The sequence below is a fragment of the Fundulus heteroclitus genome, chromosome 19, assembly GCF_011125445.2.
Source record: "Fundulus heteroclitus isolate FHET01 chromosome 19, MU-UCD_Fhet_4.1, whole genome shotgun sequence".
NCBI classification, from domain to species: domain Eukaryota; kingdom Metazoa; phylum Chordata; class Actinopteri; order Cyprinodontiformes; family Fundulidae; genus Fundulus; species Fundulus heteroclitus.
The window spans coordinates 18255025-18275456 of record NC_046379.1 but is presented as its reverse complement, the minus strand read 5'-3'; the positions used below and the strand labels follow the sequence as shown (position 1 = coordinate 18275456).

At 40.6% G+C, this 20432-nt stretch overlaps 1 protein-coding gene across 1 annotated transcript in view; it reads right to left on the bottom strand.

Moving 5' to 3' along the window:
* Positions 1–14946, bottom strand: part of dph6 (diphthamine biosynthesis 6) — an 81026-nt gene extending 66080 nt beyond the window's left edge. Inside the window, exons 1-3 of the mRNA XM_012861596.3 lie at positions 14799–14946; positions 14432–14523; positions 12604–12788 (exon numbers count right to left, since the gene is read on the bottom strand). Of these exons, the coding sequence (XP_012717050.2) occupies positions 12604–12788; positions 14432–14523; positions 14799–14821 (300 nt within the window). The 5' untranslated portion in view covers positions 14822–14946. The remainder of the gene's footprint in view (positions 1–12603; positions 12789–14431; positions 14524–14798) is intronic.
* Between the last annotated feature and the right edge of the window lie 5486 nt (positions 14947–20432).

Sequence of the window (20432 nt, the reverse complement as noted above, 5' to 3'; positions counted from 1 at the left end):
ACATGACCAAACTGAGTAAGGATTGGGGTAAGTTGAAGTTGGTGAAAAAGTATACTCAAGAAATATTTGGAGCATTTTTAATAATGACACATGATTAACATTTAATGTTTTAAATCCACTCCATGTATGTTTCAATGACAATAAAGATGATATTACTATTACTAAATGTCTGATACAAGAGTATCTACGGAACAATAAAAGGACCTGGAAGCTTAGCAGGTGTCTATAAAGAAAACACCTATTAGGCAAAGTCTTGTTCGAGACGGCTTTAAAAAAGAACACATTCCCCCTGGTCTTGCTGTGTGTTTGAAGCAGCTGCTGAATGACGGGCTTTTCCTCTGCGCTTGCAGACAGGCTGGCTAGCTAGATGACTCAACATGTGTCAGGGCACAACCATGCACAGTGCTGAAACAAGGAAAACAAAGTTTCCATAAGCCAGCTGTGCATAAACTTCCGAAGATGATGTAGGCCAGGATACGAAGGAGTGGAGGGCGGAAGCAGCCTGCAGAGGAGCATAATCCTCAGCTTAGGCGGCGATGCAGGTGTGACCAGCCGACAGCAGATATGACATGACACGTTGTCTCTTCAGGCCGATGAACGAGGTACGCTCATCAACCAGAAATGGGAGGAGTGACAGGCAAGTGTGCGCTGATTTGGGTCTGACAAACAAGGAAAAACACTGAATTTATTCATGGAGGTGCAATGTTGGCATCCTTTTGCGAAGTTTATTTGTGCGGGCTCCAGCAGCGAGTAAATTACTGAGACTTTATGTAACATCACAGCACAAAGCAGCGAATAACTGAAGAAAAAACACAAATGGAGTTAAAAAGTTTTCTTCCATTCAGAACCTAAGCTGTGTGCAATTTAATCTGGATAAATCTGGATAAATATAGGGCAATCCTGAAAGAAAACCTGTTAGATTCTAAGACTGGAGACTTGGCCAGAGGTTTGTCTTCCAGGCAGAAAATAACACAAAACGTACAACCAGGGATACAATGCAATGGATCTGATCATAAAGGTGTTAGAAGGGCTCAGTCAAAGTTTCAACTCAAATTCCAAGTGAGGAGGTGTAGCAAACCTTGGAAGTCGATGTTCACAGACGCTCTCCATCCAATCTAACAAGGTATGTTTTGCAAAGATCTGGCCAAAATTACAGCATCAAGATTTCTCACATTAGATCCTAACTATGACACTTTTTTCGGTCGTGACATCACCAAATGTTACAAAAAAGGCAAAAGGGGAAATTTGCAAAGCACTGTTTCATAGAGTTCACCCACACATGCAAAGTCATTTATTTACAGTGACAGAATCGTTTTTGGCAAAACACTCTGAGCATCAATGTGTCATGCGTCACAGCTGGAAAATGTAGAACTTCATCAGAGTTGAAAATATAGAGGTTAACGTTTCGTGGGCTTCCTCTTAGGATTTATCCAGCTTTGTAAACACACGCCCAGACAGTTATCAGGGAGGGAGGACCGGCTCTTTGGCCAAAGCGAGGACTAACACTGTGATAGCAGGCCAAGGACAGACAATGGGGCTTTCCTCATCAACACACAGGGAAAACTAAACAGAGAGAAGCAGAGAAGGATATGAACTATGCAGTTCAAGCAAACCAACTTCTAACCAGGTTTTACTCAAACTGTCACTAAAAGGTTTGCTTTTAGTTAACTTATCATTTTTGGTAAGATCTTAAAACGTTCCAAGAATAGTTTGCACCAGCAGCTCCCCCTGAGGGATCAAAACCAAGTTATGAGCCGAGCACTGTCATATAGCAACATTCCCATTCGGCTGGACGGAGAGATAAAAAAGATTGTTTGAGCACGTCAGACAGGACGCTGCTTTCAGAAAGTGAGAGGGACAAAATCAAAGAGCAGGTCTCGCGCCACAGAGAGGTAAACTATGTCAGTTGATTTTTTTTTACGGCCCAAAACAAACGCCTGGTCTGCAGGGTGTACGCACAGTCATGTGCTTGTGTCCATACCCACAGACACACAAACTCCTAACTGTAAATGGTTTCCTTTAATTTGCTAGTGGTCTCAAACCGGGCTTTTGGCGTTGGAACCTTTCTTTTCTGCATCGTCCATAGATCCACAAGACATGATCGACCCCTCCTCTGATCCCCAGAGAGAGATAAGAAGAAAATATAGCCCCGCTGCTGGTTTAAGCTACTCTTCAGACTCCATGCATAGAAAAAAAACAAAACGCTGGTCTTTAACTGCGGGAGGCGATGAGGCCTGCAACAAATTTTCCTTAAAGGGAGAGCGGTTCACAGAACAAAAACCCTCTAGAATTTGGTTAGATGATTGGCACAGAGTTGAAAGACTTAGCATGTTGCCTGGTATGAGGCAGATAGCACTGAGCTAGCTGTGGGTGCTGAGGAATTTAAAAGGTTTTGAAATGAAATGCCTGGACAGTGAGAACAGGGAAACTCAAGAATGCCATTTTGATCACTGTAAATTTATTTCAGGGCCAATTTGGTGCAAAAACGTCAGTGCAAACAAGCTCCATGATGCTCATAGTGTCAGAAAATAAACACCCGGGAAAAAGTCCCCATTCTTCACTGGGACAACATTCGAACCAAGCAGTTTGTGGTGGTTCATGCCCTTGGTAAGGCGAGATAAGGCTATCAGCTTCCATCATCGCTAAACAAGATTGAGCAAAGTACATTAAGCAGAAAAACACAAACAAATTACAAAGGCTCGGGGTGGCTCGGCTCTTTATCTCATGTTTGCGGCTAACTGGTAGCGTCAGCTGGTGGGAAACGGGCCTGCATCTAATAGATCCTGTCCCACCATTTCCACACGGCCATGTGAACAATACACAGTGCCATTATCTCACCGCTAATGCTATCCTTCCTCAAGTTCAAAACAAGCCTGTCGACCAACACAAATACAAGAATCTCAGAGCCGAGGAAGAGATAAGAGGACTGTCAAAGAGAGGGAGCACCGGAGATTCAGCTGCTCCAAGGTGCATTAGAGAAAAGTGGAATATATTCCTAAATTTAGCTGAATGCCAAGGTGCTTTTCTATAATGTGGAAAACCATAGAAAATCTGATTTATTTCTGAACAACCATTTAAAAAGTGGTACTTTTATATTAGTATATGTTTTACTTCAAAAGTATTTATGACTGTCATTTTTTATAAATATGGCTCACAGCTAATGCAAATTAAGCACTGAAAACTTAAATTATTACACAAGACCAATAACATAAAAGAGAATTATTAATTATATTAATGAAAAGTTTAGTGGAAGAAGAAACTGTGGTACCCTATTCAACAGTTTATTGGGGATTCACAAGGTCTTGGCTGGAGCTGGAATCAGTGTTTCAAGAGCCACCAAACACAGATGTTTGTAGGACATGAGTTACAGCCGTAGCAGACAGCGCCAGATGTTACCGGATCTTACCTGGGCAATGGGAGAAAATCGGCTTGACTGTTGCTCTTCTGGAGTGTGGAGGAAAAGTGGAGAGGCACAAAATCCAAGATCCAAGAGGCCCAGTGTGAAGTTTCTACAGTCTGGGAGGATCTGGGGAGGCATGCCATCTGCTGGTGCTTGTATCAAGTCCAAAGTCCGCACGGCCAAAAGTACCAATACCTGCTTTAATGACTTTGGCCATTTTTGCTCGACGGGCCAGCAGACTGGGCTGACCTGAAATACACTGAACGTCTATGGAGTATTGAAGAATATAGAAGAAAATCAGAGCCTGCAATGCAGACCCAGCAATGCAGAGGAGCTGAAACCCACTTTAAAAGCAACTTGGGCTTCCTTAATTAATTCATGTAAAAGAAGCCATGGCCAAGCATAGAGTATAATATACTGTATATTAATATTAACATATAAATGTCTTCAGAACGTAAATGTTTGGTTTTCAATTGCTTTAAGCCACAATCATCAAAATCAACAGAAGTACAACAATGAAATTATTTCATATTGCATGTAATGAATCTGTCCTCGTTTTACGTTACAAACAACATAACTAAAACAAACAAACTTTTGGATGCCTTTATAAATTCATTGTGTTGCACCTGTAACCATAAAAACCCGATTGCCTGCTGGCCCTTAACTCCTTGTGAGCGACTTCCAATAACACCATTTAGACGTCTCCCTGCACCACAAAACCACCTACAACCAGCCTGAATTAGCTTTGTTATCGATCTGATCTTCTAAACCCTCACAGTGACCCCAGAGGTCATGATTTATGTATTAAGCAGCTTTTTAAAGAAATCCATTTTCCTGTCGGGTCCCCGATGTACGTCTAATGCGGCACCCTGCTGGTAATCAGAGGACGGCCGGGGTGTTTGATTCTGACCCACCCCTCCCCACCACCTTTCATGGCTCACACTGCACCTCAACATCTTGTCTCCCAACACCTCGGCTGCCTGATCGATACTACAAGGCTCCCGGTTCGACCACAGATTCCTCCAACCTCCCCGCCCTCCGCTCTTTCTCCACTGCCGTCGGTTCTTCTGGCTTCTCTCCTCGCAGCAGGAGGCACCTCAATCAGGACGCTCACATCTCAGCTTCTGAAGAGCGCGGATGAAAGTGCGACAGCAACGCCAGGGAGAAGAAGTTGAGGAAAAGGGTAGAAAGAATGAGAGTGTGGGAGGATTGTCTGGACTTGTGGACAGGCTGGCCTGACAATCTCCAAGGGCCCCACTCCCGTGTGCGGATGTCAATAACAAACCGTTAGCGGGGGGGGGGGGAGAGGAGTGTGTATTTAATAAAGGTCAGGGGAAACGTGGAGAAGAGGAGGAAAGAGTGTGTGCGAGTTCAAGAGAAGGATTATCCCACTAAACACAAGGTGTTTTAACCCACATCAGAGGGAGGGGATTTTTTAATCTAAAAAAGGCCAAAGGTCTCAGTGTGCCTCTTCACTTTTTTCCCCCCCAACACATCCCGGCCCCCACAAGAAATCTAAAACAATGGACTCATGTGTGAAGATATTACCCATAAGTAAAAGTATTTCTGAGAAGTCAAACATTAAAAGGACTGAAAAAAATAAATAAAATTAGATCTGAAGTAACATTTCCATCGCCCTGTAAGCTGGGTCTCGCTGCGACAGAGATGTTACAGCCCGCCTAATTGGAGCTGGCGGAATAGAACATGTGCGTAGATATCATCTATTGTTCCTCATCACTCTAATGAGCTTAAATGCCTTTGTCTTTATTCATCAGCTCAAAGGCTGCAGAGTCGATGTGATAGTCTCCCTTGCAAAAGTATTCGCACACCTTCAACTTTACCGCGTGTTGTCATGTTACAACCACCAAGCCTCGGGGTAAGAACAATACATTATTTCAAACTCCGTTACGTCCATAATAGTCTACAAAGTGTGGACAGGATATGTATTCAACCCCCTTTACTGTAAAGCTCATATATACAATCCACTGCAATAGATTACCTTCAGAAGTCGCCTGACTAGTAAACAGAGTCTGCCAGTGTGTAATTTAAGCTTAGTATAAATCCTGCTGTTCTGTAAACGCCTCAGACATTTGTTAAAAACTCCAGTGAAAAAAAACATCATCATGAAGGCAAATGAAGACAGCAGACAGGTCAGGGAGAAAGTTGTGGAGATGTTTAAAGCAGGGTTAGATTACAAAACAACATCGCAAGCTTTGAACATCTCACAGAGTGCTGACCTATTCATCATCTGAAGAGCGGTCCGGCTGAAAACCCATCATGACGCGGCTATCCACCTAAACGGACAGGTCGGGCAGGGAGAGTATCATTCAGAGGACCAACCGAGGGACCCATGAAAACTCTAGAGGAGCTGCAGAGATCAAAAGCTCAGGTGGTAGAACTTGTCAGCAGGAAAACTAGTGTTGAACTCTGCAAATCTGGCCTTTGTGTAAGAATGTCAACAAGAAAGCCATTGTTGACAGGAGGCGATATGAAGTTCTGTTTGCTACTAGCCATATACAGGAAACAGTAAATACGCCAGGGAAGGTTCTCTGGTAAGAATAGACAAAAATTCAACTAACACTGTGCATCACCCTTAAAGAGCAGCAAAAGCAGCCTCTTGCTATGGGGATGCTTTTATTTATCAGAGCTAAATACAGGGCAGATCTGGAAGAAAACATGTGAAAGGCTGCAAAGAAGTTCAGACTGTGGCAGAGGTTCGACTTCCAACAGGACAATGACCCTAAACTTACAGCAGGAGCTACAATAGAATGGTTTAAGATCAAAGTGCTGTGTATGATTTACAATGGCCTAGTCAAAGTCCACACCTAGAGCCAACTGAGACAAAGTTGCAGCTGTAATCACATTAAATTGAGTTTCTACAAAGTAATGATTTATGAGGGCCGAATAATAAAAATGCACAGCATTTATCACATTCTTATTAGCAAAAAGATTTCAAACCATTTATCGTTGTACTTCCACTTCAGTTATGCACGACTTTGTGTCAGGCGATCGGACAAACTCCCACAGAACAAACTGAAGTTTTTTGTTGCGATGTCAGCTAGAACAGCTAAAGCTAAAAACAAGCTTCCCAAAAACTCAACATTATACTTGTTCAGCTCCTTCTAAGAACATGGTTTATGTTTTGAAGAAAAAGAAGGAACAAAAACAACTGATAACTATTAATCCGTGCCATGATTGGAGCTGGATCTGGCAAAGAGAAAAACAGAGTGCATGGATGAACGAGAGGAGCGAGAGCACCGCTGTCTAACCTGGGGTGCTGAAAGAGGGCAAACCTGTGGAAAGGTGTGCAAGGAGAACAGAGATAGACCTGTGATCATGTAACAGGGGCCCCGGTTAGAAATGACCTTGAACAGACGAGCATGCAATGAGCACACACACACACACACACACACAAGTGGGGGTCACGGGGCATAAAGAGCCACTGTGTCAGGTCACAGAGCGCAGAGAGAAGGATATAGGACTTGAGGGATTTGATATGACTAATATGAGGGGTTTTGCAGGCTTTGGGCAGTGGGGAGACTGGCGATACAGCCAGGGGTGACTGGCACTGTTGATCTGTATCACACATCAGAGCGGATCATACAGAGCAGAGCAGACCAACCTCACAGTCAAGTATGGGCACACGACTTGCAAAATAACATTTTGTAACTCGTGAGCCTTCGCAAAAGCAGCACTTTTGTTTGAAAGAAAATGTGTTTAAACCCTAAACCACAACAACAACAACAACAAAATCTTTTTTGCACTTAAGACTCTTAGATTTTATCTCCCAGATGACACCAAGATGCAATTTATTCAGTGGAAATGCAGCCTCAAGCAAAAAAAAAAAAAAAAAGGGGGGGAAAAAAGAGAGACGTTAAAAAAAAAAAAAAAAACTTCTTCACCAAAACTGTTATTTCAGCTCCTCAAAGGAAGAGTTCAAAGATCCGCACCTAGCAGGATGGGACAGGGTACGGCGTGGCTTGCATGTCTATCAGGTTACACACTTCAAAGACACGCTGCCATGCACAGCCAGCGATGAGAGAACAGAGGCCAACTGAAGAGCCGCATTGTCATTCTGCCAATATTGCCACTGCCAGGGAAAGGATAGCTCTTTTTTTTTTTCCTCTAATATAATTGCAGTTTTTTCATCTATCAACAAAGGTTCTTAAGAATATGATCTCTTCTTTTGAATTTTCTGAATGGCCTAAAACATTGTCAGACAACTGTGGCTTGGCAGATAACAGGAATGACCCATAGATGGCACTGTTGGCTCATGATACGGGTTTGTTTTGGCCGCCTTGCAAGAGGAGGCCGACCAGGAGGGAGGAATACCAGCTTCAAAAAGTCACAGACTTTGGATCTGAGAAAAGAAAAAAAAAATCTTTCAGCTACATGCAACGGTTTTTTGCCAGATAAAATCATGTAACTTAAAATTAACGGAAACTTCTAAAAAGTAGAATTCAAATTAGTATTTTGCATTGTTTTCTTACTATATTTATTTTTTTCCAATTTATTTCTAGCATTTGTTGAATACATTTTTAATTAAAATGTATTTTCTTTCCCTTTTAGCTTATTTAATGTGACATTTCTGTTTATGTCTCTTTTTAACCTCTGTGCAGCACTTTTGTTACATCAATTATTATGTAAAGTGCTTTATAAAAAGTTTGATGAATTGTTTTTCATAAATGATAATGCTTCGGATTTTTTATAATAATTTTATGTCATGAAATTTTGATAATTCGTTTTCTAATCAACGGTTATCCTCCTATCAATTTCTCGGCTACCAGAAAAGAACTAAAATACTTTGCGAACCCAAACATACAGTTTTGCTTTTTGTTTTGAAAAGAATGACTAACCACACAGAAAACAACCATAAAACATTGAACTGATTTGTTAAAGTTGCATTTATTTTAAGAAAGGTGACAAAATAAATCAAACTGACCACTGGTATAAATGCAAAGCACAAGATCCAAGTGGGAAACAGCTTTAGAGAGCAGCAGCTGAACTGAAATCTGAGCCATCAAGTTGTACTCTTATGGTTGCCATCACTCAGTAAGCAAAAGAGGAAGCCTGTTGTTTATGGTGAAGGATTGTTGATGACGGTGAGAAGGGTAAATGGGGACATGACTGGAGTTTCTGCAGGCCTGCAAGGGCCCCATGGGAGTCCAAGCGGCCTGATCTATGGCCAGTCAGACTGGAGAGGTCAGGCCAGAAGAGCCCTGGAAATGGGAAATTAGCAGGCCTTTGCAATTAGAGAAACGGCCACAGGCAAGGATGGTATTGCATCACACGCAGCAGAAATGTTTAAATGTAAATTATTAGGAGACGGAATAAAAACAGAAACCAGGGTGTGTGAAGTTGCCTATAATCAAAGGAAAAGACTACATCAAGAGGTTCCCCCGTTTAAAAGAGAGTGTAAAAGCTAGGCGGTTGATATAGAAGACTACAAAAAAAAAAGGCAGGCAGGGGGTTTGAAAAGCCCCCGGGCAGAATGACTGGCCCTTGCCTCTACGTCTGAATGTGTGGACATGCTGAAGCCCTGGAGAAGCCCGGCGTTCCAGATAAACATGTCTCCACATCACATCTTTAGAAAGGACCATGAGAAAACAACTATCCGTCTTATTTCCAGCACATGGAGCCAACTCTCATCTGAAGAGTAAACTTCAAAATCCCACAACAGGCGTTTAAATTTTGATGCATCTGGCTAATATAGGATGATGTGAGGGGGAGGGGGGGGGGTATGCAGCGGGAATAACGCGTTACCCTACACAGGATCAATCCCCGCGCACTGTTTGCGCTGACAGCAGGAAGAGCTTTTCCCGCTGTTGAAGTTTCTGTCCAGGTAGCTTCCTCATGGCTGCAGGCGGTCAGATAGGCAGCGCTGAGTTAACCACACATGCACTTATCTCAAAGCTGTCAGTCAGCCACCCCTGCACCGCAGCGGACCACCGAGGTCCTCATACATAATTTGCCATCAAATGAATATTTTCTCAGTGTCCCGACAAACGTGCCATTTGATGAAATATTCATTCGGTGATTAATTTTTGTATCTGATCTTCTGTCAACGGAGATTAAAAAAAATAAAAAAACGCAACTTCCCGTGAAGCCATTGTTGAAGGGCACCTCTCTCCAACTTTGCACATAAAACTTTGATCAACTGATGCGGCGTGCACTATTGTTACGGAGCAGGGCGAGTAGAAAACTTGCTACACTTAGAAGTCAAGTTGCGGCATACTAAATGAGACGGAGTAAAAGCACTAACATGACTTTTTACTTTTCTGAGCAGATCAGTTGCACATGATAATAGATGTCAGGAAGAGTGCAGCAGCTCAGATGATGCTACAACATAAGTAGCAGCTCCTTGTGGCAAACAGAAGGTTAGGAATCCATCATACATCATTCATGCATTCATCAACTACCTCTTTCGTAGCAAAACAGCACCAAAACTAAATAAAAGCTCACTTAGAATTATGATAACTATAGAGATTATATCTCCATGCCAAAAGACGCTTGAACCTTTGGGTGAACAAATAAAACCAGGATGGGAAGGGGTTGGAAATAACCAAAGAGACTTAATCTTTCTTGAGTGGCAGGAAGTGATCCTCACCAGAAAGAAGGAAAATAGGTGAACATATGGAGTTGTTTCACATTTTATTAAGGAATTTTTGGAAAACCTGTGAATAGACGATACCTGGCAAAAAACAGCAACTTCAAGAGACACCTGGCAGCAGGCCATCCTGCACATGCCAGATCAAACTTCTCAAGATCAATGCCTGTGTGCCGGGATTACAGAGCCTGGTAAGAAATTAACCAACTTCATGATACTGAAAATCCCTCTTTTTTCTCTGTTAAAATTAGTCTACAAACTATGGCTATTGTTCTTCCTCACCCTCCATGTTTTTCTACTGTGAACTCACGTTTAACCTTGGGAGGTTTCACAAGATTTCCCATCAGACATCTGAATGTTCCTGAGTGAAATCTGTTGGTGCGTGGGGTGCTGCGCTTGCCGTCTGACCGGACATCACACCATGCGAGCAAACCTGTCCTACTACGATTTTCTACTGGTAGGTGTGGTGTCTCTCAGGCTTTGAAAATCAGCCGACCAATATGAAAGTATTGCCGGGCGAGCCAGCCTTAAGTTGTATACAATTTTACACAAAAGGCTAAGTAGTACAGAAAATGTTAACTTCTTGTTTTAATCTTTTTTTTTAAACTATTTACTAAATTTCCCTTCAAACTTGATTCAATCACAATGCCGCCACCACAAGTATCACATTTGCACTCTCATTTTTTTTCCCACAATCTCCATATATTTCCTGCATATGAGAGGTTCCTGTACATGCACCGTCAGTTTCAGCATTGTTGTGGGGGAACAATACAATCAGGACTTTCATCAGTTTATCAGCAATGTGAGGTACAGATTAAGATCCTTTCTGTAGAAAGTGCCATTCACCATCCAGCATGCCGTCATTGTAAAGGTATATTATAGGGCCTATAAGCTGCTGTTCCATTATTTTCCTCCTTCTTATTCCCATTTTCATAACTAAATACTGTGCCAGGATTTCTCTTTGACAGCATCAACATGTTGCACTTGAAGTACAGTATTAAAAAAATTCCTACTCCCTTCGCTCAACCTGCCTGCTTGCACAATTTGGAGGTGTTGCACCAAGAGCCCGCCGAATACTGATCTCCATGTGCAAGTAGCCTGAGCATCGCATTTATTTCCTTATTTGTTGGACCGGACTTTTATGTATTATTTATGCCGTTTGATGAGAACAATTTTGTTGCAACCAGAGCTGTGGCAGGATTCATTTTCCACATTACCTGCTGATATTTTATTACTTGAAGCAATCAGATTAAAGAAGCAACGACTGAAATTTCACCAAAAGGGTGGCTGTGGACCAAAACAAGATGTTCGGCAAGCCACGCCTCTCTCTACCTCCAAAATCTGATTCAGTGTAATATTTTTTGTCAATATGCGGACGCCCTGAATGTACGTGAGGAACACAGCGGGCAGCTCAAGAGCCCGCCAGGCTGAATTAAACAATGCTGTGTTAGCTGGGCTAGCGGCTACTCGCATCACATTACAGTAACGCCTGGCCCATTGCTGGTCAAACTCCAACTATTAACCCACATGCTACAATTGTAGGATTACACTGAATGAAATCAACATAGGAACACGGGTCTAACAAGACTGTGACACCAACAAAAACAAATGCAACTGCACACTGTTATTTACCTGCCCGGAAGAGAGAAGCTATTTCCGAGTCAAACTGGAGCTGTTTCTGCTCTCAAAATGCTCTCCGCCTTGGAAATCCGAGGCCAATATTAACCCTTGTTTAGTATCTTTCCTTATCTGACAACTTCTCTGTTTTTTTTGTGGTAATAATGGGTACCGATCGTCTTCGGGTGAACACGGTGGTGGCATTTTTTTGGGGAGGGAGGGGCTAAGTCCTGAATGGCAGCTGTTCACATGCATGTACGCACTAGCGCTGCCGGCCCGGCTATGTAAACAAAACACTGGAGAACAACACATAGAGGTGCTCTGTGACATCATATTGGTGTGTAACATATTCCATCTAAAAAGGCGCCTTACGCTCTTCGCAAAACTATTTTTAGTTTTTTCTATCTAAAATGATGTAATGTCGCTTATCGCTCCTTTACGGTGTGAGGACTCCTCCACACAGCCCTGAAGATTCTACTGAGCTGCCGCCATGATCTCACCATAGAGGTTTTGTGCTATTTGAAAGAAATCGAGGAACTCTCAAGCTCCATCATTCATATTTGATGCCACACAGGGGCCTTCTCCAAGGCCATACAGAGATCATGCCTATTCTTGCTGATTTTTTTATGCCGCTGTATAGTCTTAGTTCAGTGTGAAGAGGGCCTAAATGAAAAAGATGGTTCTATTAATCAAAACCTTTATCGAAACTTTCACATTTCAGTGTAGGTTGCACGTTTGAGCTGACTGTTCCTGTAACATAGGGGACTTTAAACTGACTGGACTGCAGTTACTCATTCATGCCATTCATTTCCTTTAGCTGAATTGCCACCGTACAAAACGGTTAATAAACAAATTTTTTTTTGGCAGTTTAAATTCTTTCTGCAGAGGTTTAGTGCTCCTTTAGTCACATGCAGGTTCAATGAATGTAAGGATGACAAAAAAAAGGAATCCTTCCACAAATTCTTCTTGAAGAGAGTACCTTAATTAGTTTTAGTAGCTGATACAGGTCCTCCACTTCATCGCCTTCTGTCTCACGGTAGTTTCTGCTCGTGTCCAGGCTTGAACCGTGGATGGTACGTCTATAAAGAGGCAACTCCATTGCATCAGCATACAGCTCTATAGCCTGATGACCCACCGTCTGGTACATGTAGCTGTCCAACTCATCTGTAGAATGGGGCAAAGTGTTTGAAGTCAAAATCTGATAGCAGTGCATTAATTACATGTTTGTAAAAAAAAAACAGGATGTGAGCAGGAGTGCAACAAAATGCAAATAAGCAATGAAGCAATTCACTGTAAAATTAACAATACAAAAATGTTATACTGCATTCAGACCAAACGCCTTTTGAGCATCAAAAAGACTGTCCAACACCTCAACTTGGGACGCTTGGTGCACATAAAACTCTGACGCGCTGTCTAGAGCCTCAACGCCCTGACGGCGCGTCTGGCAAAGTTGGGAGGAGCTACCCTGTTCTTTTCCTCTGCCCTACTCTTTGTAAAATTGCGGATGAAATCAAGAGAGTGGCTTGGCTTTATTTACTGAATAATATAATATAATCTGCGCCGTGTCTGAATTCATCAAATAATTCAGAGGCGTGTTGAGTTTGGTGAGTTTTAATCACCAACTGCAGGAGCGCCGCGCTGACGAGGGTCACTTTCAGCGCTATGTACGTCTCACCTGAGCCCAGTTTGACAACCTGCTGACCCGCATCTGTGCCCCCATCTCCAGCCAGGAGACCAGGTACAGGCGCCCCATTTCAGCTGAAGAGCATCTGTCTCAGGTTAGTGGGCATCGTTCAGTAGGCTTGTGGTTAACATTCATCAGTGATCCGTAGTAAAAATACTTTTACCGTCGGAAAATCCCCCATTACGTCACATAGTGGAGTCTCTCTGATTGATTGACTCTCCGCGTCCAGCTGCAAAAGTTCAGATTTTTTAACTCTTGCGTCGGCCGCACTCTAGAGGCGCTTAAAGCATGTCAAGCCAATCGGGCAGTACGAAACTCAAAGCACACGATGCGCGTCACACACTGCGAGACATCTCAAAGCCCCTTGAGGCACTTCCACCATAGACTTGATGCTCAAAAACCGTTTGGTCTGAAAGCAGCATAAGGAATATATCTGGTTGTGAAAAGTAATACAATTACTGGTAATCTCCCCCTTATCATTCAATTTGTCCTAAATTCAACATTAAAACAGAAAACAATCATGTAAATTCAATCTAAAAATAACAGCATCAATATTTACATTTGGTGAGGAATTCCTTTCGAAACCCCATCCTCTGGCATTATTCTCCCCTCATAGTTAGATGTTGTTCTTACAATTTTGAGACTTGCCTAAAAAGGTTAAGACCTGGAGATGATAAAAGCACTTCCTTTCTATCTCTTATTTCACCATGCAGATGCTGAAGAGCGAAAAACTATGAAAAAAACAGGTGCAAATGAATGCATGCACTGGACTTCATGGGCGTTTTACAAGGCAATTTCCTTTGAGTATCTGAAGTAGAAATAAAGCTGAACTTAAATATCGACAATTTGTATATTATTATTATTGTTAGTAGTAGTAGTATGTTCTATATATATATATATATATATATATATATATATATATATATATATATATATATATATATATATATATATATATAAAACAAAATAGCTTAATGTACTTATTTATTGCAGAGTGTCCCACTACTGTGACACAGACAAATGCATGTCGACAAGAGGTCCAACTGGCTGACCCAAATAAGAAATGCTGCCTTTGAGGATCTCTGTGCAGCCCGGTAAACCCACATCAGAGCATCTTCCTCACCTGTGTGAGCAGGGCGCAGGTTGGCCAGAGCCACGATCCTGTGTCCGGCAGCAACACACTGCATCATGTTGTAGCAGCTGTCTTTGCCCCCACTGGAACACAGCATCACAAACAGGCAACAGTTTAAGCAGTGAAGGGGAAGCTGTTATTATAAGGACTGAGTTGCGAATGTGAATACCACGCTTGCATTGGTTTAAGACACTGCTATAGTCAATTGTTTGAACGTATGCACGATAACAGGCGGCGTGATCGCAAAAAGTCTAGCTTTTAATGAACACAGACACAGCCTCTTTAAGATGCTTTTTTTGGTGCTCTGAAAACACAACACATGACTATGAGCCGTTTAAAAAAAGAGAGTTGTGATTACCTGATCAACGCAACCACTTTCATCTTCTTCTAACCCGATTATTAGTCTGTTGCTATGAAAAGTGAGAAGAAACTACAGTGACAGCTTGATAGCCGCGCATAGCAACCGCTGAACGTACATAACAACATGTGAGAGGAAGCTTCCGGGTTGACAAGGACCCCGCTGGGATTGTTAGACGACCTTTAATGTGCCTGAATGAAAATCTACTCCCTTTTCAACGTTTAAATAAAAATGTTATTTGAAAGTTTTGCTTAACACCTTATGCAACAATACAAAGTTGCAAAACGATGATTCAGACATAGTAATTGCAGACTATATAATATAATTCTTTGAATTATGCATTAACACAGAAGGGGTAGAGGATATTGTGTTTTTTAGGAGGGACAATTTTAATGAAAGTGATAAAAGGGTTACACATTGAGGAAAGAGGACGGTTTTGCAGGAAAATCAATAGAAGAGAATAAAAAAACATGATACATCAAAAACGAACGAAGCATGACGTAAAACTGTAAAATACATGAAACATAATTAAATAAAAAGATAGACAAAACAAACTTGTAAAATGCTGATGCAATGAAGTTTAAAAAAAATTATTTTACATGACTAATTCATTTTTCACTTTTGACCACTTAATAACTGTTTAACTGTAGTAACTGTAACTGCTTAAATTTATCAATTAAAAATCTATATGATCTTTGAACATACCGATACTCTCTTAGTTTATCAAATCATTGAAACAAATCTGCAAATTAAAATTTTTAAAAACAAAATCTACAGTAATGTTTTCCCTCTATTTTAACTGTCCCTTCCCAAGCTCCTTGACCCTTAAGCTTCAGGAGTTGGCAAGAAAAACTTTTTCCCTGTTTGAATCCAAATGTTTCTTTAATAATTGTTACACATAATGATTTAATTGTTTTGTGGTTTAGCATACATTTTAAGTGTATTTAAGGCCAGATAGAGATTATTCAAGGAGTTCTTTCTGGCCTCAGAGTTGGCCTATTTGTAACGCAAAGCACTTTGTTGTGAAATGTTAAGGAAACATAATTCCAAAATACTAAAATACTAAACCTAACAGCAGCGAGGCATAATATTAAAACCCATTACAGGTAACTGAATGAAAAGATGATTTCACTTTCTAGTCTTAACATTTAACACAGATAACAATTCAGGCATGTTCAATCGCCATGTGTAAACACGTTTGTTTTGTAATTACAAAAAAAAACAACAACAATATTTCATGCAATGTGTGCATTTATGTCTCATGAGCCACTTGTGATTTGATTAGATGGTTTGGATATCAAACTCAAATATAACCTATTTTCAGTTTACTAGCAGGAGTCATGGGTTTTTAGCAGAAAATGCCCGATATTTAAAACAGATCCTGCACCATACCTAAAACTAGATACAAAGTTCTTTAGCACATATTATTCATATGTTTTCTACTAAATCATCCACAGGTGTTCATTGCCAAAAAGTTCAGTGATAGTCTCCTCTCGCCAAAGCACATGAGTACAGTTTATGTTGAAGTGTAAAAATCTACAGGTTTAGGTCTGATATCATTCTCAAACAATGAGTTAGCACGTAAATAGTATCAAATGTTCTTGCAGAGGTTTGACAAACATTTTATTTTTAACATTGTTCACCATTATGCTCACTGTGCCCGCTGGTAGGGTAAATAAATAAAAGAAATGCTCCAGTTGGATTTAGTATAATGGGATTGTTAGTGGGACATACTTATGGGATTTTCACATTAATGAGAAATGCTTTACATATTTATAAAGGGAAAACAATAAGTTCAAAGTTTAAGGTAAATGAAAGCAACTACAGCACTGGATACTGTACTTCTTATGTTTTGAAAGAGGACGAAAAAGTCCAGGCAGTGGTATTCACAGGCAGGTTGTGCTTTTCCTCTGAGGGAGCCCTATTTTGCTCAGAGGAAAGCCTTTGATGCTCTTTTTGCTCTCTGTTGTTGTGCCAGAGCAGAATAATTGCACTGCTTTTTGTGCGCTTCCCTCACCTTCTACCCCTAAGCGGGCCAAAGGCAACTGATTCCGTCTGAGAGTACAAAATTGAGAGAGACGTCCTTTTATCCCATCGCTTTTAACTAGATTGCCTTTTTTGTTGTTTTTTTTCTTTTTGTGTTTTTTTTCTCTTTCAGAATAATTGACAAAATCAACAACCTGCAGATGAGCATAATTTTAGTTGTGATATAGCAACACTAGGTTGAAAATCGGGAAAATATAGCTGTATAGAATCAAGAATCAAGAAGATTTATTCTTATTATGTGTTCCTCTAATGAAATTTGGGTGAGGCAGAGACGGCTCAGAATGCACATAAACACACATAACATGCAGACACAACAAGACATGATCTTCATCTTTTCTTTTTCTTTTTGTCATAAACAAATTGATTGCACTGGCCAACCGCATCACTTCCTTAGGGGCTTAAGCGTGCGTATAGTCTTTAGCTGCTGATGGACTCCTTTTCAAGTCACAAAATTGGACAGACTACATTACCGTTCAATGAATTTAGTTACAGAAATGTGCAATTTGCATGAATGTCAAACAGAAATTTCTTTTGCACCCTTAGAGTTTTCTTCAGTTTTTGCTTATTTGTCGGATTTAAATTTTGATTGATTTTTATGCACTATGGGGAAAAGCTTTCCAAATCAACCTGGCCCCATGTGAAAAAGTAATTGCCTCTAAAACCTGATAACTGGTGCTGCCAACCCCTGGACAGCAACAGTTATCAAGCATTATCGATAACTGGCAAAAAAAATTTTTATTTTATATTGTGGTGGAGGTATTTTGGCCCGGTATTCCTTACGTATTTTAGTACTTTGTATTCCACCACCAACAAGGGTATTTGAACCTGATGCAAACCTGAATCTGTTTTGGTCATACCACAGCCTCTCAGGTGGATTTAACTTTAAAGTTTGACTAGGCCACTCCACAACCTTATCTTTTTATTTTGGTTTCAAAGGTAAACTAGTAGGTTTGATTCCAATTAACGTACTTCTGCGTCATACATTTGTGTTCGAGCTTAGGGTCAGGCTGGACAACCTACTTCAGGATTTTTTGGAAGAGAGCAGAATTCATTGTCTGTAAAATGAAGATCATCATGGTCCTGAAGAAGCAAAGCTACCCCAAACCTTGATCATTAAAATGTTTTTCTTGTTTAATTTTAGACAGACTTTTGTCTGTTTTTGGTCACCAGTAATTTTCAACTCTTCCACAGATACCATTTTTACCCCATTCCCTTTCCTCTTATTTAATCATGATAAGTGACCTTTACTAAGGGAAGCGATGCCTGCAGGCTTAGATTTAGTTTTTTGTTAGTTTGTAGTTCAATTCAATTTTATTTGTATAGCGCCAATTCACAACACATCATCCCAAGGCACTTTACAGGTCAAATTCAATCAAATCCTCCAGACAGATTGGTCAAAAGGTTTTCTAAGTAAACCCAGAAGATTGCATTGAGTCTTGAAAAATTGTGTTTACTCCTCCTGAAAGAGCGTAGAGCCACAGGGACAGTCGTCTGCATTGTCAATGGCTTTGCAGCAATCCCTCATACTGAGCATGCATGAAGCGACAGTGGAGAGGAAAACTCCCCTTTAACAGGGAGGAAAACCTCCAACAGGCTCAGTGTGAACAGTCATCTGCCTCCACCGACTGGGGGTTAGAGAAGACAGAGCAGAGAGACAAAAAAGCACAGAAGCACACATTGACCAGGTGTACCTGCTATGAAGAGAAAAAAATGACAGAGAACAAAAAGTTAAAAGTTGAAATAACAACATTGCAAATAGGAAAAGAGTTCATCTGAGTGAGAAAAGTAGATCTTTATGTCCCCCAGCAGCCTAAGCCTATAGCAACATAACTACAGAGATATCTCAGGATAATCTAAGCCACTCTAACTGTAAACTTTGTCAAAAAGTAAAGTTTTAAACCTAGTCTTAAAAGTAGACAGGGTGTCTGCCTCTCCATCATCTCCTAGATGAGTCATCATTGTGCTCTGCATTCGACATTCGTCCTGCAACCCTGCAATCAAGATCCTCTTGTGAGGCGACTCCCGTTGCAGCACAATCAAGGCTGTTCACTTCACCTGTTCTCCTGCCTTTATATTTCTGGGTGACCACAGACATCCAGCTCCAGATTATTTGAAAGCCGTTGTGTGAATAGATGCCCAGCATTCTTTGCCTGCCTTGCTTGATCCTGACCAAGTTCTTATTTCCTGAATTTCCCTGTCTCCCATTGCCCTCGTCAGACATCTCCTTGGCTTCTTTATTCTGGACACGACCTGGACCGAAACACAACCATGAACCTTGCCAAGTCCCAGCATATCTGTTTGCCGGGTCCTGCTTCTGTTATGTGTATGACACAAGCCTTTGCTTTGGCCTCTGATCCAGCCTTAGCCCTCCTGCTGTGAGCAGCCGGCAACCAGCATCGTTCTGCTCGCTCCTGTTGAGAATTTTCCTACCAGCAGCAGAGTTGTTATTTACATTACCTTTTAAAGTTCAATGCTGTGTCTGGCTGAATATTGGCTTCTCTGGTTATCAGCTACATTAGTTTGCTGGAGTCCCAAAGCCTCAGATATGGTGTTATGACCCTTACCAAACTCTGTTCTTCTATTTATTTATTTATTTTAGAGTAGAACATGATCTTTTTTTTACATGTATACATATATATATATATAATATATATATATATATATATATATATATATATATATATATATATATATATATATGTATATATATATATATATTATATATATATATCTATATTTATATATATATATATATATATATATAGAGAGAGAGAGAGAGAGAGAGAGAGAGAGAGAGAGAGAGAGAGAGAGAGAGAGAGAGAGAGAGAGAGAGAGAGAGAGAGAGAGAGAGAGAGAGAGAGAAGCTCAGCTTTTTGAAAATGTGTTAAATTCACAAGGATTCAGTTATATCCTCACCTAGGGCATGGTTAGTTTTGATTAAAAAAATCCTCTAAAGCAATAATCATTTGAAAGCATCCTTATGCAGTTTCTAATGTTGTCTCATGTGATGTAAAAACATTGTTTTAGGATTTAAAAAGTGTGGCCAAGAAAAGCAGAAAATTAAGAAATCTGTAAGAATTAGGTGTTTGTGTTTAACCATTCTAAAAATGTATTATAGCTGATGATGTTTATATTTTTGTACCTCATTATGTTTTCTTCCTAATTTGTTTAACCAATCTATCTATTGATAGCCTACAATACCATTTTCCTATTTAATTTGATAAGGCCCCAATAAACATCTGACATGTAGTTTGTATTGACACAGTGTTGCAGGGGAACCAAAGCCAATCTGATTCCCCATGACAACAAACAACAGCAAATAAATTTGTTATTGTACCTCAGTTACAAATTTATTTTGGTACAATGAGTGATACAGTTTTAAAAATGTTCCTTTGACATGTTAGTTTGAAAAATAGACCATTCTTCGGAAAGCAGGACACACACCCCTGGGTCTGGACGTCCTTCAGTTTTCTGAACTCGTTAATATATCATCTATGTCTTCCGATTCTTGAGTTATACTTTCTATTACAGCCTCCGTTCCTCAGGTAATACCATTAAAGCCCGAGCGTAAAGTATTTGACTAATGCA